This window comes from Muntiacus reevesi, chromosome 2 (assembly GCF_963930625.1).
Source record: "Muntiacus reevesi chromosome 2, mMunRee1.1, whole genome shotgun sequence".
NCBI lineage: Eukaryota > Metazoa > Chordata > Mammalia > Artiodactyla > Cervidae > Muntiacus > Muntiacus reevesi.
Window position 1 is genome coordinate 280,460,175 of NC_089250.1, and position 21,625 is coordinate 280,481,799.

At 53.7% G+C, this 21,625-nt stretch overlaps 2 protein-coding genes across 2 annotated transcripts in view; both read left to right on the plus strand.

The window, feature by feature from the left end:
- LOC136157725 (zinc finger protein 420-like) overlaps positions 1 to 7,921 on the plus strand; it is a 79,351-nt gene extending 71,430 nt beyond the window's left edge. The window contains exon 12 of the mRNA XM_065919517.1: positions 1,121 to 7,921. Coding sequence (XP_065775589.1) covers positions 1,121 to 2,484 — 1,364 coding nt within the window. The 3' untranslated portion in view covers positions 2,485 to 7,921. The remainder of the gene's footprint in view (positions 1 to 1,120) is intronic.
- Positions 7,922 to 12,797: 4,876 nt separating this feature from the next.
- Positions 12,798 to 19,374, plus strand: LOC136161874 (zinc finger and SCAN domain-containing protein 22-like). The gene is made up of 2 exons (XM_065927010.1): positions 12,798 to 12,822; positions 15,871 to 19,374. Exon 2 carries the CDS (start codon positions 15,924 to 15,926, stop codon positions 16,461 to 16,463), a length of 540 nt encoding a protein of 179 aa, XP_065783082.1. The 5' UTR covers positions 12,798 to 12,822; positions 15,871 to 15,923; the 3' UTR covers positions 16,464 to 19,374.
- Positions 19,375 to 21,625: the final 2,251 nt, after the last annotated feature.

A 21,625-nucleotide genomic window follows, 5' to 3' on the forward strand; every position in this document is an offset into this window, starting at 1 on the left:
CCGCCGGCAGACCCACCCCTTGCAGCCTCCGGAAGCCGCCCTGCTTTCCCAGGAATAGGTGTGTGCGGGGGCTGAGCGTGAGGTCGGTGGGTAGAGTGGGATGTCACTCTGCCGGGAGGAGGGGCGCCTTGCCTGCTTGAGGGGCGATCGGCCTCTGGAGGATCCGGGACCAGGCGCTGCTCCTCACAAGGGCTCCCACAGGTGAGCGGGCACCTCACTTGGGATCTGACCTGTCACACCCGGGCTTGAAACAGCTGCTTGTCCCCCCGCGCCTGCTCCGTCTCTGCTCTGTTGTGTCTGCCTCCCCAGCAGCACGGCTTTCTGTCCTTCGGAGTCACTGTTTTATCCCCAGCGCCTCAGGCTAGACAGTAAGTATTTTAGGCTTTGTGGACAATGTTCAGTCTCTCTATTTGCTTTCTGTCATCGCTGTGGCAAATTACCACAGACACAGAGGTTTAAGGCAACTATTATCCCCCAGTTGTGTCAGAGCCAACTGGTTTACCGCTGCAGCCCCCGCAAGGCCAGAGGCGAGGTGTCGGCGGGCCGGGAGTGGAGGGGGCAGGCTTACTGGGAGGCTCAGGAGGGCTGTGCCTCTGGACGCAGGCGGGTTGTTGGCAGAGTCCAGTTCCACGCAGTCATCGGACGCAAGTCCCCGTGTCCTTGCAGGCTGTCGGTGACAGCTGGCTCAGCTTCGCTGGCTCAGGCCCCCTGCCCAGCCAGCCTCTCCCTTCTACCTCCTCCTCCTGTTTCTAAAGTTTGAGGGGATCGCTCCTGACCCACCCAGCTAACCCAGCATCATTTCCCTGTGCTGAGGTTTTTAAAGTCAGCTGACGAGAGGACTACGTGTCACCCGCAAAATCGCCTGCCAGCAGAACCTCCACGACTGACAGAGACACCTGAGAGCTTCAGAGTCCCGCCCGTTAGCGTGGTTAGCTTGGGGGTTGTCTTTGGTCAGCTCCTGATACAGGCCAGCATCTGGCCCATGGCGGGTGATCGAAAAATTTTTGTTGGAAGAATGAGTGAGGGAAGCTTTGTTTGCAGACAGAGCACTGGGGTCAACGTGAGCAGAACTGGGAGGGTGTGGCCCTCGGCCCCTCACAGCTCTTTGGTTTTCTTTCAGGCCAGGAAACTGGACCGGAGGGTCGACCACCAGCCCGGGAGCAGGGCCTTCCTGAGGAGAAGGGGCGGGAAGGCTTCCCGGGGCAGGCGCCGTGTCCTGCCACGCTGGGGGAAGACTGGGAACCGGTGGGCCTGGTCAAGGGGCCCGCGCAGGACCAGGGTCATTGGCGGCAAGTCAAGGAAGCCCCGGTTCAGGACGGAAGTCTCAGGCCCGGGGAGAGCCTCGGCCTGCTCCCGGAGGCCTCCGGGGTGGAGCGTGCGTGTGTGCCGGAATCTCGGGTTCCGAGCTCGGAGCGGAGCGCTGGCGCGGCCCGTGAGGAGGCGGGCTCCCCGGGAGCACAGCCGCGCGACCGGCACGCCCGCGGCGAGGCTTCCGCTGCGGCGAGTCCCGTTCCGGACGCGGAGCCGGCGCGCGGCGCGGCGCCCGACAAGCCCTACAAGTGCGCGGACTGCGGGAAGTCTTTCAACCACAACGCGCACCTCACGGTGCACCGGCGCATCCACACGGGCGAGCGGCCCTACGCCTGCAAGGAGTGCGGCAAGGCCTTCAGCCAGAACTCGTCGCTGGTGCAGCACGAGCGCATCCACACGGGCCACAAGCCCTACAAGTGCGCCGAGTGCGGCAAGTCCTTCTGCCACAGCACGCACCTCACGGTGCACCGGCGCATCCACACGGGCGAGAAGCCCTACGCCTGCCAGGACTGCGGGCGCGCCTTCAACCAGAACTCCTCGCTGGGCCGCCACCGGCGCACGCACACGGGCGAGAAGCCGTTCGCCTGCAGCGTCTGCGGCAAGGCCTTCTCGCGGACCACCTGCCTGTTTCTGCACCTGCGCACGCACACGGCCGAGCGGCCCTACGAGTGCAGCCGCTGCGGCAAGGGCTTCCGGCACAGCTCGTCGCTGGCGCAGCACCAGCGCAAGCACGCGGGCGACGGGCCCTACGACTGCCGCCAGAGGCTGCTCTTCGCGCCCGCGCCCGCCTGGCCCGAGCCCCTGAGCCAGGGCGCGGGCCCGCCGCGCAGCGACAGGCCATTCCGCTGCGGCCAGTGCGGCAAGGGTTTCACGCAGAGCTCGCACCTCATCCGCCACCAGATCACGCACACCCGGGAGCAGCCGCGGGGTCGGGGCCGGGGCTGCCGGCGCCCGCAGGCTCGCAGCCGCGGCCCGCACCTCGGGCGGCGCCCGCTCGGGCCCCCGGAGGAGAGCCCCGGGGCCGGGACGAAGGCGGGGCCGCCCACCGGCAGGGCGCTGGCGCTCTTTGACCTCCACGAGATCATGCAGGAAAAGAACCCCGTGCGCGTTATTGGGGTGGAAGAGCCCGCCATGGGCACGTCCGTGCTGTTTGACATCAGGGAGTCCGCGTAGGGAAGGGGCGCGGCGGGCGACTGGAACCGGAGGGTCAGAGATGGGTAAGTCCGCAAGGCGTGTTTCCGGACGGGGGCTGAGGCTAGAAGCATCCTCGGGTTTCCGCAGGCAGTGATGCTCGCAGATACCTGAGCTCCCTGGCTCTCCAGTGTCCCAAGCCCGGCACTCGGAAATGAATTCAGAGGTAACGGGACCTACACACGTGTGATGTTGAAAAACCCATCCGTGTCCCCGTTTTGTAAAGGGTGATTAAAGCAAAAGAAACTGTCAGTAGGTGACGTCTGCTGAGCTGCTGCTCTTTCTCCCTGTGGCGGCGACCGTCGTGCTCGGAGACTTGGGGCGCTGCCTGTTGCTTGCCGTCTGGTGCATGGGGTGTGGTGGTACCCACAGAAACGTGAGGAGAGGCCTGTGTGGATGTGATTTCCCAAAGTGCTGACTAAGGCTTGGAAAAGGTTTGAACGAAACGAATGCAGGTGCGTTTCTGGAAGGTTTTGTTTAAATTCTAAACATGTAGGAATTAATTTATGTGTGCAGTTAACCCAAGCCTCAGTTCGTATTCTTACAGAAAGGAGTTTCAGACACACATCCATGGCTGCTGGGATCCATTTCTGCACTTTAGAGTCATCAGAGCAGGCATGGCAGCCACACTCATGCCAAAATCAAGTGACAAAGGATTCCCCTGTGCAATTCCACAGCTTTCCCTGGGGGTGTCACGGCTCCTGCTAGAAACCATGGCCTTAGATTGGCAGTGTTCCCTGTGGTAGAGGGTCTCACTCAGAGTGACTTTGTCCCCCAGGAGATACTTGGTGACGTCTGGATGCATTTTGGCTGTCATGACTGGCAGGGGAGCGGTGGCATGCTGTAGGGGAGGCTGAGGATGCTGCTGAGCATCCTGCAAAACCTCGTCACCAAAGAGCCACCTGGCCTTGAGGGGGAGAACCCACGCCCTGCATAAGAGCTGGCTTTCCTGACTCTGGAAATGGATTAATCAGGGCTGTGTTAACAGTCCTGTACATTTGATTTTGACAAATACTATCTTGAGCATGTACACATTTTCTTTTAGTAATTCCTTCCCCCTGTTTTGCAACATTCGTAGTTGGAGTGAAGGAGGAGAATCCACTTATGTTTCTGAGTAATTTTAGCATTTTATTTTGGACATTCCTTGTGTTGATATATTTTCACTGGCACCCCTGTTGCCACAGGATTATTTTTACATCAGCACCAGAAATCTTGTTATTTTATCTTTTTTTTTTAATATCTCTAAAAAGCATGGGCTTATATATATATATGAAATCATGTTGGCCCGTGATGACAGAAACCATTTTCATAGTCATTCTGAGCTGTCATTTGCCTTTTTCACTAAGTTGATATCTGCACTGATGTTTGCACTGATAATGCAAGACCAACACTGGGTAACATGCCAGAGTCTCAGTGAGAATCAAGGAGGTGGCCCCGAGGTCGCTGCTCATATTTTTCCTTCCCTGGCATTGCAGTAAAGCCCGGGGTGGGGCGGCGGCCGGGGGTGGGGAGGATGGTGTCACTTAAGAATGTCTGTGATGAAGCAGGAAAAATTATTAATTTCATTAAATCTCAAGTAAAACTATATTACCATCTAAGCAGAAATAACAGTAATTACTGTGACATCAAATATCTAGTGGATATTCCTGGTTTCCTTATAAGTTTTGTTTTCTGTTTGGTTTGTTCTAATCATGATCTAAAGAAAAATCACACAGGGCATTTGCTTGACTTAGGTCTCTTTTAATCTATAGGTATCCCCTCTTTTTCTCTTCTAGTCTTTTATATGTTGGGGGAAACCAACATCAGGATAACCTAAATTTTGTCCCTATCCCAAGCCTGCCCATCAGACCCACTGGACTATGCTGAGGGCCCTTTATGAATGGTGTGACTCTGTTTTGTTCTCAGAGTTTATCTGCCCCATCTCAGGCGCAGCTTACCATCTTGCTGGGGTCTCTGCTGACCCTCAGAAGACCTTTTTTTCAGCAGTCAATGTCCAGGAAAACAAGACGTCTGAGAAAATGGCTTATTTATATATGATGCAGTACATTGTAATATGACCATTTTCATATCCACAATTGGAAACGTTGCCTGGCTCAGCATCTTTCTCTCTTCCAACTTTACTCCTGAGGAAATCAAAGCCTTCTGATCTTTGACTATATTGTTCTTGTTGTAAAGAAGGACATTGTGTTCAAAGGTGTGATCCTTGGTATCTCAGCAGAAAGGATGCAAAGACTAAGGGTTTAATCTGCCTGCTTTCTAGCCTAGAATGAGAGTGACATGCCCATCCCTCTGGGGTGCTGTGTTGTGTGCTCCAGTTACAGCACAGTTGCCTCTCTTGTTTGCTGTTTTGTGGTTGCATCCTAGCGAAGTTAAATACAAAACATAAACATCAACAATTGGAAGGAACGAACTTGGCCAGGGCACAGGTCAGCTTGTAGAAATCGTTCCAGAAAAACACCCCCAGAAGGAGTATTGGATTGTCAGAGCATCGCGTATTCTGGAAGGGCACACCGGCTGTTCTAAGCACAGTGTCGGAGTGACCGACCATCAGAGCTCTCTGCTGAGATGTGATGGGTGAATGTCGGGACCTGTCAGAACTGTCCCTTGTCCAGTTCTCTTTGGATGGTTGGGTGTCACAGCCGGTAGGGTTTCCACGGTAGCAGAGCCAGGCTAGCAGCTCTTCTCCAGAGGTTCCACAGGATGCCTTGAAGCCTTGGGTTTGTCTCTGCCACCCCGTCACTCTCTGGGCTTGTCTCCTGGACTTCTCCATCAGCTCTCATTATCACAGCGCCTCTGTTGTCATGCCTTGGCTTGCACCACCTTGCATTTCATTCTTAGCAAATAACCTTCTGTTTACATGGCTCAGAAGAGGTGTGTTTTCAGACAGGCAGTGGCTCACACCTCTGTGAGGTTGGCGCTGTTTTATGTATAAGGAAAATCTGGCCCGGGACAAACATAACCTTCCCAAGGCACAGCTAGGAGTTGGAGGCAGAATTTGAAGTCAGCACCCCGTTGACAGTGGCTTAAACAGATCAGGCTTTGCTTGAAGGCTGTGTCTTCAGTGGCTGTGCGCCATCGGAGGCAGTGTCTTCTCTCCCAGCCTGTCCCTCCTGGTTGCAGGGAGACCACTGCAGCCTCGGCCAATGCACCCACCATCATCTGGACTGGAGGAGGGGGAGAGGCAAGCCAGTACTCATCACCAGTGAGGTTTCAAAGAAAAGACTCCCAGACGCTTCCATCCAGTACATCCATGTCTCTCTGGCCAAGACTGAATCACGTAGCTTCTCTAACCTCCCTGGCTGAGACTGTACCCGAGCAAAAGCCTCTGAAGAGGCTAACGGTCGGCAGCTGCCAGCGCCTGCCGCCTTTCTCCCCAGTCTCCTTCTAGAGGAATCTGCAGCGCTCCCGCTTTGGAGCAGGCGCCACTGTCTCTTCATCGCCTGGGTTGTCCTGCTTGCCGACCAGGCCCCCCAATCCTCCGTCCCCCAGCCTGCTGGAGCGCTGTGCTCTCCCAGATCCCTTCTGCCGCTCAAGGGGCCTCTTGCCCTACCCTCCTTAATTCCTGGCCCTTGGACCACTGTCCCAGAGGCGCACCTTGGGCTCCATGCACTCCCGGGATGTCCCGGTCCACACCATGGCTGTGTGCTGCTCGCTCCCAGGTTCTGGTCTCCGAGCTTCGGGCTGGAACAGCAGCTGCATGCTGCCGGAAGCTCCCCCTGGGTGCCCGGCAAACTCGGGAAGCTGCCTGCCCGGAGGGAAATGCCACTCTCCATCCCAAACCTGTGCCTCCTGCCCTGCTGCCTTTCTTGAGGATTGTTGCCACCTGCCATCCCATCCCTCAAGCCGGAAGATGCTAACAGGCATCCTGTTGATTTTACCGCGTGAACAGCGTGGCTGTCTTCGTTCCATTTCCTTCCCTCTGCCACCACTGACGCAGGGTGACCGGGAGACGCCTGGGCACTGGTGCCCTCCACTTGTGACGGCCCCATCGCTGGTGTGGGGGTGCAGACTCGGCATGCCCCACCCTAGCGTGCTCTGGCTCGGGGCGGCCCCGCGGTAACTGGACAGCTCAGAAGCCAGGCCTGCGACTGCCCCGTCCCCTCCGCGTGGCCCGCACGGTGGCAGCGGCAGGAGGGCTGTGTCTCCACAGTCCTTAGAGTGGCCGTGGGCGGGCTGAGGCTCCCGCCACCTCGCCGGTTAAGCTGGGAGCAAGCTTGTCGCCGTCGGCGTTTGCTGCCCTCCCCGGCAGTGCAGCTCTTGGAATTTTCCATTTCTCATTTCACGTCACTGTTTCCAGGCATCATATTCCTACTAATTTTCTTACAGATACTTTGAAACCAAGTCAGATAAGAAACTCCTCAGGGGAAATTGCTGTAAACTAGAGAAAGGATATGGTTTTATCAGTTTATCAGAGTAATACAAAATCTTTGTAGCAAAACCTGGAAAATGCACAAAAGTAAAATGCACAAAAGTATGAAGCCTTGTTTAAAATTTAATTCTTCATACTTCCACCATCCAGGGATGCTCATTACTTTAAGATTTTGTTAATTAGTACCTTTTTCTTGAAATATACATGTGTGTATACAGTGTCAGGCGAACGTGATAACCACTACACTACGGAAACCACACTACATGTGTGTATACGTAGAGTGAACATTAAATCTTATACACAGCAAAAATATGTATAGTTACCTTTTGTTTAGAAAGCTCTCTTGTAATGTGCTTCCTACTATATTTTGAACATTTTCCTGTGAAGATGGACTTTTAAATTAACATTCAGGAGGGTTGTAGCAGTGTGACCTCCACCCGCCATCTTACCTACGCTTTTGCTTTTATCTAAAAGGGGCAAAGGGATTCATGCACATTTCTGAGGGAGTATGAATTGATACAGCCTCTGTGAACGTCACTTTGTTGGTTGCTATCCAGATTACAGGAAACTCTTTGTCCCAGCAAGCCATTTGCTGGAAATGAATCCTACAGATACATTTGTACCCGCACAAACTGTTCTTGTGTAGTTTTTACTATGGTGTTGATGTCAGAAAGTGAAAATTTAGAATCAGCCTTGGCGTCCGCCACATGGGACTGGCTAAGTGATTTCTGGGGGACTGGCTGGCTTTTACACAGCCCTTGAAATGGGGACTGTCTTTATGAACTCTTTATGTGGAAAAGAGCGCCAAGATACATTGTCTATGAAAAGGTATAAAACAGTTTGTATGACGTGTTTCCATTTGTGTAAAGAGGAAGCGCTTGCTTACACATACACAAACACACTGAGTCTGAAGGGTACAAGGTTACCAGACATACTGCTTGCTCTTGGAGGGAGGGGGAAGATGAGGAATAATTTTCACTCTATATCTTTTGATATTTTTGGAATTTTGAAACATGTAAAAATATTACCAGTTCAAAAAATAAATTTAAACAAAACCTTAATTCTTTCAAATTAAGTTTGAATTTGTTTCATTGTTCACTGTCTCGCCCTTCTTAAATGTCCACATGACTGTGTGTCTTGGCCACATCTGTTATATATGACACAATGGTAAAGAATCCACCTGTGTCATATAGAAGAGATGTGGGTTTGATCCCTGGATTAGGAAGATCCCCTGGAGGAGGGCATGGCAACCCACTCCAGTATTCCTGCCGGGATAATCCCATGGACAGAGGAGCCTGGCGGGCTACAGCCCAAGAGATCACAAGGAGTCAAACATGACTGAGCTTGTACATGTGTGTGTTGAGCTAACAGGACCAACTGAGTGAAAGATATCCTAGGCCCCGTGAAGTTTCCTGCCAGCTAGTTGTAGCACACACATTTCCAATCAATAAACCAGTCTACAGTAGGAATAGAAAAAAAATTTATTTGAGCCAAACTGAGGACTATAGCCTGGGAGAGAGCATCTCAGATAACTCTGAGGAACTGCTCCATTGAAGTACGGTTTCAGTCTGGTTTCGTGTCTTGTCAGAACAAAAAACATCACAGAAGTCAAGGACACATTCCTTCAAGGTTTCAAAACAACCACCCACCAGATCAACAGTGAGTCAGTATGGCCTTGGCACCTGGGAAGGGAGCCTTAAAATAAAATGCCTCAGAGGACAAAAATAGGACACAAAAAGCTATGTATGTCGGGTCCTCCAGCTTGCTGCAGAGCGACTGACAAGTTCTCGCGCTCTTTGCGGGGCGACCCCTCGGACTTCATCTCCCAGAAGGCCGTTTGCCCTGTGCTCCCCCAGTCCAGGCACCCAGCACACGCGTGAGGCCCGCTGGGAGACGGAGTCCCTAGACCCCTGGGCGCTGGCCGGAAGTGCCCGTGGTGAGTGCACTCCAGGCAGTGCAGGCGCCCGACAGCCCCCTGAGTCTGTGGTGCCGGCGGGGTGACGGTGCCAGTGTGAGAAGCGGGAGGCCTGTGTGCGCCCTTGGCAAGGCCGTGGGGCTGGGGGGAGAGACGGGGGCACTGGGCGCGCCAGGGGGCGGGGAGGCCAGCTGTGCTGTACCGGCAGGTGAGGCCTCAGGTGTGTATCCAGGTGCGACGCTGCTTGTGTGACACCACCTGTGGGTGCAGGTGTGCCCTCGGGTGGGTGGGCCTATGCCCTGAGCCCCTTAGCCGTCACTCCCCGTTCACCCATTCCGCAGCCCCTGAAAAACGTTTATCTGCTTCCCGTTCTGCACGTTTCCTGCAGATGTGGCCATAGGATACGTGCTTTTTTGTGTGTGGCTTTTCTCAGTGAAAATATTTTCCGGGATTCCCTGGTGGCTCGGTGGTAAAGAACCCACCTGTCAGTGCAGCAGACACGAGTTTGATCCCTGATCTGGGAAGATCCCAAAGGCCGCAGAGCAACTGAGCAGACACCCAGATGTATTCCCTGCGGTGCTGGAATATAAACCGCCCTGAGAACTGGGAGATGACACGAGGATTGGGTCCCACCTGAAGAAGCAGTTGAGCCAGTTGACCAACTCGAGGCAAAGGCAGTGTGGGAACGGGCAGCCCTTGTCCCGTCCGGATGTTGATGAAATGCCTGCTGAGAGGCACGCACGTGTTTCCGTCATAAGCATGAGCCCTTCCCTCCTGCACAGCTTTCCTCGGGGCTTCCCTGTGGCCACCAAGCTATGTTCTGACCTCAAGCCAACCTCGAAGCCCCTGCTCTCCCCACTGTGGCCCGCCTTCCCAGACTCATGTCTCATCCTTCCATGGGGAGCCGGGGACGGTCACACCTGTCTCCTTCCTGCTCCTCGCTCAGCCCAGCCTGTTCTGCTTTCCTGTCCACAGCATCAGCTCTCGTCACTGCAGCTGCTTCCAGGTGGTGTGCCCTGAAGGGAATTCCGGATGGAGAAAAACAGGAAGCACTCTGTGCTTTGGATCCTGGCCCTGGATACTTCAGATACCTAACTAAGGAATAATTTCAGTGAGTCCAGACTCCTGAATCATACACGGAAAAGCATGAACAGTGTTACTGTGAATATTTCTGTGTAATATTTTGTGCTTTCATTTCTCTTGGAATTGGTGGTGTGCATGTCCGACTCTGTGACCCCATGGACTGTAGCCCACCAGGCTTCTCTGTCCGTGGAATTTTCCAGTCAAGAATATTGGGGCAAGTTCCATTTCCTACTCCAGGCAAACTTATTGATCAGGTATTGAACTCATCTCTTGCATCTCCTGCACTGGCAGGTGGATTCTGTACCACTGCGCCACTGTGCCACTTGTGAAGCCCCGGAATTTCTGGGTCATGAGATAACTATGTTTAACTTTTTGTGGAACTGCTAACCTGTTTTCCATAGGGCTGCATCATTTTACATCTCCACCAGCCATGTATGAGTGTTCCTGTCTCTCCACATCCTCACCAACGCTTGTTACCTTTCTGATGGCAGCCATCCTCGTGGATGTGAAGTGGCATCACATTGTGGCTTTGATTTGCATTTCCCTGAATACAAAGGGTGTTGAGCATCAATTTACATGTTTTCTTTACCCATTTGTATTATATTTATTTGGCTGCATTGGGTGGCTTGCAGGATCTTAGTTTCCCAAACAGGGTTCTAACCCTGCTCCTCGCCTCCACCCCAGCAGTGGAAACTCAAAGTGCCAACCACTGGCCTGCTAGGGGATTCCTTCCCCACTTTTTAACTGGGTTATTTAGGAGCTTTGTTGTTGTTGCCGTTGTAAGAGTTCTTTATATATCCTGGATGCTAGTTGTGTATTTGTGTGTCTGTGTGTCTTTATGTGGGTCTGTATGTCTGTGTGAGCTTAAGTGTTTGTCTATATCTTAAGCGGGCACAACTTTTCTTCCCACTCACTAGACATGGAGCTTCCCACGTGGCAGTCGTTTAAAAAAAAAAAAAGCCTGCCAATGCAGGAGATGCAAGAGACGCTGGTTTGATCACTGGGTCGGGAAGATCCCCTGGAGGAGGAAATGGCAACCCACTCCAGTACTCTCACCTGGAGAATCCCATGGACAGAGGAGCCTGGCGGGCTATAGTCCATGCAAAGAGTCAGACACGACTGAAATGACTGAGCACAACACACACGTGGACATGGAGATGCAAAGGGCATCACGATCACCTGAATAGAGGGATGAGTGTGTGGGTACATGCTGAGCCGTGTCCGACTCTTTGCACCCCCATGGACTATAGCCCGCCACACTCCTCTGTCCATGGGATTTTCCTGGCAAGAACACTGGAGCAGGTTGCCATTTCTTCCTCCAGGGGATCTTCTTGCCTCATGGATCGAACCCATGTCTCCTACATGTACTGCACTGAAAGCAGATTCATAGAAGGGGAGAGTATCCTGGATTACAGGTGAGTCCAATGTAATCACAAGGGTCCGCATAAGTGAAGAAGAGATGCAGGAAATAGGCTAGAGTCAGAGAAGATGTGATGAAGCAAAGACAGGGACACAGAACAAGAAATGCAGGTAGCCTCTGGAACGTGGAAGAGACAGTGAAATGGGTTTCTTCCCTATGGCCTCTAGAGGAAACCAGCCCTGCCAACATGGTGGTGATAGCCCAGTGAGACCCATCTGGGGCTTCTGACCTCCAGAAATGTAATAGATTTTGTTGTTATGAGCCACTGCATGCTGTGATTATAGTAGCAACAGGAAACAAATACAGCCTCTCTAGACAGGAGCCAGACCAAGTTAACAGAGCTAACTCTACCCACGTGTAAAATAGGAAAAAGGGCATGACGGTTCATAGAAGTGATAAAACAGGAAGCAGGAAAATCGGGTTCCTTTTGCTGGTGAGAGGCAAGTTTAGCTTGGAGGCAGGGAGGTAAAAAGGGAAGTACCATGAGACATCAGTGATGTGAAGTTGGACTTGGCGGAGAGGGCAGGGCTGAAGGGTGGGAAGCAGGAGCTGCCAAAGAGAAAGCCTCCTGTTGGTGCAAAAAGGGAGAAGGTCACGGGCGGAGTTGGCAGTCTGGATGAACTGACCAGGGTCAGTAAGTGCCTGGTGTGCAAATGGAGCTCAGTGTGGGCACGGTTTATTGTCACGATTATTGGGGCTGTGCCTTTGCAGAGGTGGGACCGAAGACCACAGGAAGGCCATGTCGGCCCAGATACGTGAAGGCCACCAGTGCCACCCACAGGCCAAAGCCCAGCACTTGACAGGTGACGTGGGTCTTGGTTGGGTCAAGTGAAGGATGCCTCGGGTTACAGTGTCCCTGGTGTGCCTAGCAGTGGTCAGGGAATGCAAAGGGACCATTTACACAAAATATGCAGAACACACGCCTACAGAGGCAGGTGAGTGGGTGTCCAGGGCTGGGGCAGCGGGAACAGAGTGACTGCTGATAGGTATGGGGATTCTTTGGGGGACGATAAAAGTGATCATTCCACAGGCTTGTAAAAAAACTAAAAACCACTGAATTGTACCCGTGTGGAAGGGTGAACCAAAGGGAGGTGAATTGCAGCTCCAAAAAACGTTAAAACATCTCAAAGAGGAAAGAAAACGGAAAGCGAACCAAGTACGGAGGCACTGTAGCGGACCACATGCACTGCATACATGATACACACCCTCCGCCCTGCATCCACACCCCGGCCCTTCTCACCCGCCCCTCACCTCCTCACACGCACCTCACACCACGCACTTTCCCGCCTTCCGCACACTCTCGGGCCGGACCACGCACACGCCGCCACCGCTGCCCCACAAAGTCACGGCCGCTGTTTCCTCGGCTCACGAACCCAGTTGGACTACAACTCCCGGCGTCCCCCGGGCTGCTGGGGCGGGCGACGTAGCGCCTTCTGGGAATTGTAGTCCAGGAGCTGTGGTCCGGCTGGAACGCGCGAGCTCCTCACTGCAGCGCCTCCCCGTCGCCTCCCGGAAGCGTGCGCCCGCCGGCGGGTGAGGTGGGTCGGGTTGGGGTCCCGCCCTGGTTGCGGCTGGCGGGGAACTACCGGAGGTCCTGAAGTCTCGAACGCCTGCGGTGGCCTGAACGAGATGTAGGGGATCGGCACGCGCGAACGGGGAGCGAGAGGCCGACCCCGAGCCGCGCGCGGACCGACGGACGGAAGGACGCAGTGTGGAAACTGGTCAAGTGCGGGCCCGCTGACTGCGATGAAGGCTGACTGGCCAGTTGTTTGTGTCTGACTCGTCTTGACTAGTGTTTCTGACTGACAAACTAGGAGCATATGGTCAGCTGACAGGATGTCTGACTGACCCGATCAAGTGTGCAACTGACCAAGAAGTTGTCTGAGACTTTGTCGTTGGATTGTGTGCTGCTGTGAGTGAGAGGGTGTGTCTGTGACAGGATAAGTTTAGGCGTGACTGAGAGAGTGTATCTGACTGGCTGAAGCAGGTTGATTATGACGAACTGTGGGAATGATGGTGTGAGGGCGTGTGTCTATTTGACTGACTGTGAGTGACTGGGAATGTTTGGGTCCCCGGGCATATTTTGGGGTACGACTGAGGGACTTTGCCGGAGGTAGGGCATATGCATATAACTATGGGGTTGACTGGGATTTTGTTAGGGGGACTATGCTTGGATGATTTGCTTGGGAGTTTACCAGGCATGTAACAGAGTTTGCACTTGGCCATAACTGCAGCTGAAATTCTGTGACCTGCAGTCACCCAACTGGGATGATCTCCTAGCACCTTCTATGGGTTTAAATCCAGCAGATGGCTATGGAGTCATCAGATTGTGCATCTACTGTGTGTTTGCTGTGTGCCAGGCCTGTTGTCAGGCCAGGTACTAATAAGTACTAATAACATAATTACAAGAAGTGAAAAAACTGCTCCCCTAAGTTGGTTAAGCAGTTGTGGACAGAGGCTCTCAACCGTATGTGAGGTCAGGAAGTTGGAGGTGGGTTGAGCATGATCTGTGTCGATATATCTCATACTGTCATCAGGGATTTTCCTAAAGTGGTTTCAGGGATACACAAGGGAGGTTGGAAATTGTCACTGCATGTATTGTTAATCCTTCCCCTCTGCGCACCAACACCTGCCCGCCCAGCAATGATTCCCTGTATCAGATTCCACCTTTCCTGGTCCCTCTGTTTGCTCAGCTCCTGTTACCTGCGCACTTGCTGTGGGCACTGTGTCTCCAGCATGCTCTCTGGGGAAACATGGTTAGAGCACGGAGCCCCGGGGCACACAGGGGTTACTTAGCCTGCTCCCAGGTGCTGGGCTGGCTCTTGGAGAAGACAACAGCTAAAGTGGGTCCTGGAGGACTAAGGGGGACTTTAGAAGAAGTGGAGTTAGGAGCTAAGCATAGCTTTGCCAGAAATCACCAGCTGCCACTGAAAAGTGTCAGGATTGAGGTCCTGTTTTATTAATGTCTAATTCTCCCTGTGCCCAAGGTCATTTCTTGTCAACAGTTGTTATCTGTCATTTTGAGTATTAGATCCTAGCAGGTGTAAAATGGTATCTCATTTTGGTTTTGATTTGTACTTTTCTGGTAGCTGATAATGTTGAGCTTCTTTTCATGTGCTTTTTTGGAGAAGGAACTGGCAACCCACTCCAGTACTCTTGCCTGGAAACTCCCATGGATGGAGGAGCCTGGTAGGCTGTAGTCCACGGGGTTCACTAAGAGTCGGACACGACTGAGTGACTTCACTTTCACTTTTCACTTTCATGCATTGGAGAAGGAAATGGCAGCCCACCCCAGTGTTCTTGCCTGGAGAATCCCAGGGATGGGGGAGCCTGGTGGGCTGCCGTCTATGGGGGTCACACAGAGTTGGACATGACTGAAGCAACTAAGCACCAGAGGCACTTAGTATGTCTTTTTAACCACTTGTATGTCTTTGGAGAAATGTCTGGTCAAATCACTTGCCCATTCTTTAATTTTGGACTATTTGTCTTTTTATTATGGAGTTGTTCTAGGTACAGGTCCCTAATCAAGATATATGATTTGCAGATATTTTCTACCTTTCTGGGGTTGCCTTTTCTTTTTCTTTTTTTGCGTTGCTGCATGGCCTGTAGGATCTTAGTTCCCCAACCAGGGATTGAACCCCTGCCCGGGCAGTGAAGGCACCGAGTCCTAGACCGTCAGGGAATTCCCCTTTTCACCTTCTTGATGTCTTTCATATAGCAAAAGTTTTTAATTTTGATGAAGTCCAGTTTATCTGTTTTCTCTTTTGTCACTTACCTAACATGGCTTTGCATTATTTTTAAGTGTCTGTGGAGCATTGACCATAATTAACCATACACCTTGTCACAAACCAAGTCTCAGCACATATCAAAGGATTAAAATTGACCAAAACACATTTTCTGAGCACACCAGAGTTAATCTGGAAATTAGTAATAAAAAGACAATTAGAAAACTCTAGATTGTTTGGAAATGAAGCAGCAGAGTTCTAAGCTGCCCATGGTTCAGGAAGAAACCACAAGAAAAAATTAGAAAATATTTTTAACTAAATGATAATGAAGATGCAAAACCAAACTTATGGGTGTACAGCTAAAGCTATGTTTATAGGGAACTTTATAAGCTGAAATACATATACTAGCAAAGGAAGGCTGAAGGTAAGTTATCTAAGTATTAATCTCAGAAGCTACAAATAATTAGCAAATAAAGTAAGGGAATGCTCCTGTGGCTCCCTGGGGACTGGGGTGTGTGTGAGGTAGGAGACAGACCTTCCATACGTGAAAGGAGCGTATGCCTTAAGCAGACTGTCTGAGGGGTCAGGCTGCAGGAGTTTGCAGCTCAGCAGCAGCCCTCCCTTTCACTGTCTGGGAAACTTTGGGTGGATCTTTCTTTTCTGTCTGTTTTCATATCCATAAAAGGGAAAGAAAACTTCCACCTCCTGAGTTTGTTGTGAGTTTTGAACAAATTACTCTCTGTAAGCATTTAGAAGAGTTCTCAGCACCCAGTGGGCATTGTCCTGAATATTTTGATCATCTGTGTTGAGGCAGCACCCAAGGTCATGGGATGACCAAATTTTGATCTTTCTGCAGACCCAGTTCCAAGGCTCCAGCCATCCTGTGTCTCACTGAAGGTGTGCTGCCCAATGGCCATGCCCAAGAGCCGCCTGAGCCCAGTGCCCTGGGAACAGGATGGCTTTCTCTGGGTGAAAATGGAGGAGGAGGAGGCCAGCCTCTTCCAGGTCCAGGAATCTAGCTTTGGCCACACTATCCACCCCGAGGCTGCACGTCTGCGCTTCCGGCACTTCTGCCTTGAGGAGGTGTCCAGCCCTCGTGAGGTGCTGGCCCGGCTCCGGGAGCTCTGCCGCCAGTGGCTGCGGCCCGAGGCGCACTCCAAGGAGGAGATGCTGGAGCTGCTGGTGCTGGAGCAGTTCCTGAGCGCGCTGCCCCCTGAGGTCCAGTCTTGGGTGGGCGCTCAGTGCCCCAAGAGTGGCGGGGAGGCCACCGTGCTGGTGGAGGATCTGACTCGGGCACTGGACAAGAGAGGCAAGGGGTCGACTGCAGGTGCTCACAGCGCACTGGGGGCAGAGCTGGGGCTGGAGTGCAAGGGTGTGGGTCTGGACTTGGGGTCACTCACCGAAACCCTCACACGCTTCCGTAAGCAGTTCTGTTTTGATTGCCAGTGACCAAAAGCCAAGCCCCAACTGACAGAAGCCAAGGAGGGAGGTTTTATGGCTGTGTATGAGGAGCTCAGGTGATACCCTCAGGACTTTTCTTTCTCGGTTGAGTTTTCCTATGTTAGCTTCATTCTTAAGTAGCTTCTTAAGCTACTAAGACATAGTTGGTCCAGCAGTCTCATGCTTGTGTCTTATCCACGTGGAAACCGCATAGGTACAGCAGTGAACGATCCCCAAGCTGAGCCTCACTGAACTGGTTGGGGTCTTGTGCTTGTGTTTGGCTGACCAAAGCCCCAGGGACTGATGTAAGCAAGGGCAGTTCCCCAGAGGAGGACCAGGAGGCTGCTGCCAGACGAGGGGGCTGGACCCCTGGCTGGAGGAGGGGGCAGAAATGCCATGTGTCTGGCTGCTCGGCCTTGGAGCACTCCCTGTGCTGACCTCCAGGGTCTAGGGGAGACAGGCCCGCCCCAGGCCAGACGGGGGACCCCGCCGCCCAGAGACCCACTCAGGGAGGTCTCATGGGACGCCAGGAGGACCCAGTCCTGAGACAGTCCAGGGCAGGGCGTGAAAACTCTGTCCCAGAAGGGCCTGTCCCCGCTTGGTGGTAGCATTTGGTGGGGTGGGCATGCCAGGAACCAGGGCAGGGGCCGTGGGCAGGGAGAGCATGGAGTTTGAACTCAGAGAATCCTCGAGGCTTGGTAATCCAACCCCTCTCTGCCGCCTCCTGGCTGTGTGAGGCCACGTCCTCCTGTAGGGTCAGGAGAGTGTCAAAATGGCTCTGAAGCAGCAGAAGAGAACCGCAGTCCAGGCGGAGGCCCTGTGGTACGATAGGACTGTTGCCTTCTAGGAAGAGCAGGTGGTGCAGTGATTCTGGAATAGAGAGGAAAAGGGTAAGGCTGGAGGGGTTGGGGGAACTGGCGGAACGCCAGTGGGCTTAGGGATTTCCCAGGTGGCACTAGTGGTAAAGAACTCCCCTGCCAAAGCAGGAAAATTAAAAGGCACGGGCTCTATCCCTGGGTTGGGAAGGTCCCCAGGAGGGTGGCATGGCTAGCCACTCCAGTATTCTTGCCTGGAATGATCCCATGGACAGAGGGTCCTGATGGGCTACAGTCCATAGGGTTGCAGAAAAGTGTCCAGGACTGAAGCGACTTAGCACGCACGTACAGTGGGCTTAGAGGAGGAAAGAAGAGTCTAGAGCTGAAATCCCAACTTGGCCACTAGCTCGCTGTGTGATCTTATAAAAGTTACTCAACCTCTATGAGTTAATCATGTGGTCTTGTACAGTTACTCAAGACCTCCCCTCAGTTGGGCCTGCGTTTCCTTATCTGGAACACAGTGGTTAAAGTGCCTCTTTCTGAGAGCAGAGTGAAGCTTCCACGAGGCAATGGAAGTCACCCACTGTAGTTGCAGCCTAGCGTAGAACAAGAGCCTGATGACGGCCAGCAGCCCTGGGAGGCAAGCAGTATAGTACCCCGTCTTCCAGATGAGGAAACTGAGGCCCAAATGAGGGCAAGACTGCCCAACCCTTGGAGCTGGCCAGTTGCAGAGCTAGAACCCTACTGTGGACCTAACCAACACTTATTCCAGCCACCCCCATCCTGGAATCTGTCCAGTAAACAAGGCCCAGTCAAGCATCCTCGGGTGCCGTACGCATCCGTCAAGAGCAGGGCAGTTCAGGCACGCTCCTGCCCCGTACACGGGCCAGCTTGCAGCTGCCCCTTAGGTGTGCGCTGCCTTCCCAGCAGATTATGAAGAGCAGGCCTTGGGTGTCCAGGTGGCTCAGGGAGGCCAGGTGGGCATCGCCCACCACCCACAGCCCCAGGTGTCTGCCTGGGATTCAAGGGCGAGTCTCCTGCAGCCTGGATTGATTCCCTCGTTCAACCATTATTTACTGAGCCTCTGCAGACTCATCCAGGTCCAAGCAGCAGGGAATGAGGGGGTAGGATGGAGCTCAAGCTGGCCCCGGAAGCCTATCCTCAGGTGCCTGGCTCTCTCAGATCAGTTCAACCCCGGGGATTTCCTTCTGATATTTGAGACAAAATCGGAAGCCTTAAAGAATCGAGGGTTTGAGAGGTAGTGAGTGAGGGATGACTGGAAACCTGTGACACAGGGTTTTTTAATATATTGGTTTACAATGCTGTGTTAATTTATGCTGTATAGCAAAATGATTCAGATATACACACATAATAATTCTTTTTCATATTCTTTTCCATTATGTTTTATTCAAGGATATTAAATATAGTTCCCTGTGCTGTACAGTAGGACCTTGTTGTTTATCCATTCTATATACACTAGTTTGCAACTGCTAACCCCAAACTCAATCCATCCCTACCCCTCCTCCCCCGTGGCCACCACAAGTCTGTTCTCTATGTCTGTGAGTCTGTTTCTGTTTCATCAATAAGTTCATTTGTGTCAGGTTTTTTTTGGCTGCGACATGTGCCATGCAGGATCTCAGGTCCCTGACCAGGGACTGAACCCACGCCCCCTGCGGGGGTACCGGGGAGTCTTAACCCCTGGACCACCAGGGGAGTCCCTGTGTCATATTTTAGATTCAACATATAAGTGATAGCATGTGGTACTTATTTTTCTCTTTCTGACTTACTTCACTTTGTATGATAATCTCTAGTCCCATCCATGTTGCTCCAGATGGCATTATTTCATTCTTTTCATGGCTGAGTAGTATTCCATTGTGTCTATATACCACATCTTCTTTATCCATTCATCTGCCAGTGGACATTTAGGTTGCTTCCATGTCTTGGCTATTGTAAATACAATGTGAACACAGGGGTGCCTTCTCAAATTAGAGTTTTGTCTGGATATATGCTTAAGAGTGGGATTACTGGGTCATATGGCAGCACTATTTTTTAGTGTTTTGAGGAACTGCCGTACTGTTCTCCATAGTGGCCAAGTCAATTTACATTCCCGCTACACACCCTCTCCAACATTTATTATTTGTAGACTTTTTTGATGATGGCCATTCTGAGCAGCATGAAGTGGTATCTCACTTCTGATTTGCATTTTTCTCATAATTAGTGATGATGAGCACCTTTTCATGAGCCCATTCGCCGTCTGTGTGTGTGACGCAGGTGGTTGATGGTGTCGGAGAACAGCCCTGTGCCTTTTGTCATCCAAGACACCAAGTGAGAAACTTTTCTTTGGAAACAGGCCACACCTGGGTCAGGAGTGGCCCACACCTTCCCTTTCAGAGTGAGGCCAGGGCTTGGCAGAGTGGGGGAGGCCTGGTATGGAAAAGCAGTGACTCTGTGGTTCGAACTGTTGCAGGCTGGGCGCTGGGATCTGAGCTCACAGACACCAGGTGTAAGCAGAGCGGTTCGGAGGAGTCCGGGCCCTGGGACAGGGCCACTGAAACCCTGGGAGGAGGGACTCCCCCGGGACCGCCTTTGGTGATGACCGTGAATCCAAGGGTGGCCCAGAGAGGCAAGCCAGACTCTCAGGGGAAATGTGGGCCCAGTCTGCCGCCCACCAGATGGATTTCAGGAAAACTTCAGGAAAACCTCACAAGGACACTCCCCCAGCCCAGCCTAGCTGTGAAGCTGGTGCCTTGGGGGACAGCCCCCACGTGCGGCCAGACCTCACCTCCCGAGAGAAGAGTCCTTCCGAGGAGAGATGGGATCCAGCGGATGGCTGTGGGACAGAGCCTCCAGGCACATGCTCTGGAAGGAAGCCCCCCATGTGCAGAGAGTGGGGGAAGACCCTCCGGAGTCCCTCGGCGGCCCACCAGAAGACCCGCGCCCGCAAGACGCCCTACACCTGCAGCGAGTGCGGGAAAGCCTTCTGTCGGAGCGCGCACCTGGCCCAGCACCGGCTGGTGCACACGGGGGCCAAGCCCCACGCGTGCACGGAGTGCGGCGAGGCCTTCGGCCGGCTCACCCACCTGAGCCAGCACTGGAGGGTGCACGCCGGCGAGAAGCCCTGCGAGTGCGGCGCCTGCGGCCGCGCCTTCAGTGACCGCTCGGCGCTGGTACGGCTCCTGCGGGTGCACGCCGGGGAGAAGCCCTACCAGCGCCGGGCGTGCCCCGGGGCCTTCACGCAGAGCTCCTCCCTCCTCGGGCACAAGCGCGCACGCGGGCGAGGAGCCCGCCCGGTGCAGCGGCTGCGGGGAGGCCTTCAGCCGCCGCTCCGCCCTCACGGTTCACCTGCGCCTCCACGTCAGCCTCCCGCGGTGACGAGCGCACCTCCCGCCACGGCGCAGCGCCGGCGGGGAACCCACGTTCCAGAAGAACCAGCACAGCGGGCCGGGGACTGCGGCGTCCCCGCGACGACAAGGAGCTTGCGGACAGAATCGGGCTGCTGGGGGCCAGCGCGGAGGGAGGCGCTTCGGGCCAGCCAGCGAAGCTTCCAGAGGACCCCGGCTGCCCCCCGGTGCCCACTCAGGGCCGTCTCAGGACAGCCGAATCCAGGGCAGCGCTGGCTCTTGAGGCCGGGACAGACCACGTCGCGCTGCTCTCGGGACTCAGGGGCCCCGGGTGCTCGGGCGGGAGGCTCGCCCTCACGCGCCCAAGTGGCTGCCCCTCCCGCCCGCCCCTGGCCTGTGTAACCGGGGGCCCGCCCGCGCCCGCCTGTGCCTTCGCACACACTGTCCCCGCCGCCTGCCGGGCCCGACTCCACGGCCAGCCCGGGAGCTGCCTTTGCACGAGGCCCTCTCCGACCCTCAGCCTCTCTGGCACGGGCCCTGCCCCGAGGGTGCTCGCGTCGCCGCCCGGCCTCCACTTCTCCCTGCCCGCGCTGTGCACGGCCCACCAGCGTCAGCCTGTTGACTTCAGGTACAGCCTCCTCTGCGCCATCGTCACCATCCTTACCGTCTGCGGGCCGCGTGCCCTGTCCCCGGGATTCCGGCAGGGGGGTCTCCTTCCTGACGCCTTTCTGCCTGCATTACACACACCACACACACACACACACACGACACACATTTATTACACCCCCACATACACACACACACCCCACATGCATATGTCACACACCCCACATACATACACACACCCCACATGCATATGTCACACACCCCACATACACACACACACCCCACATGCATATATCACACACCCCACACACACACACACGACACACATTTATTACACCCCCACATACACACACACACCCCACATGCATATGTCACACACCCCACATACATACACACACCCCACATGCAT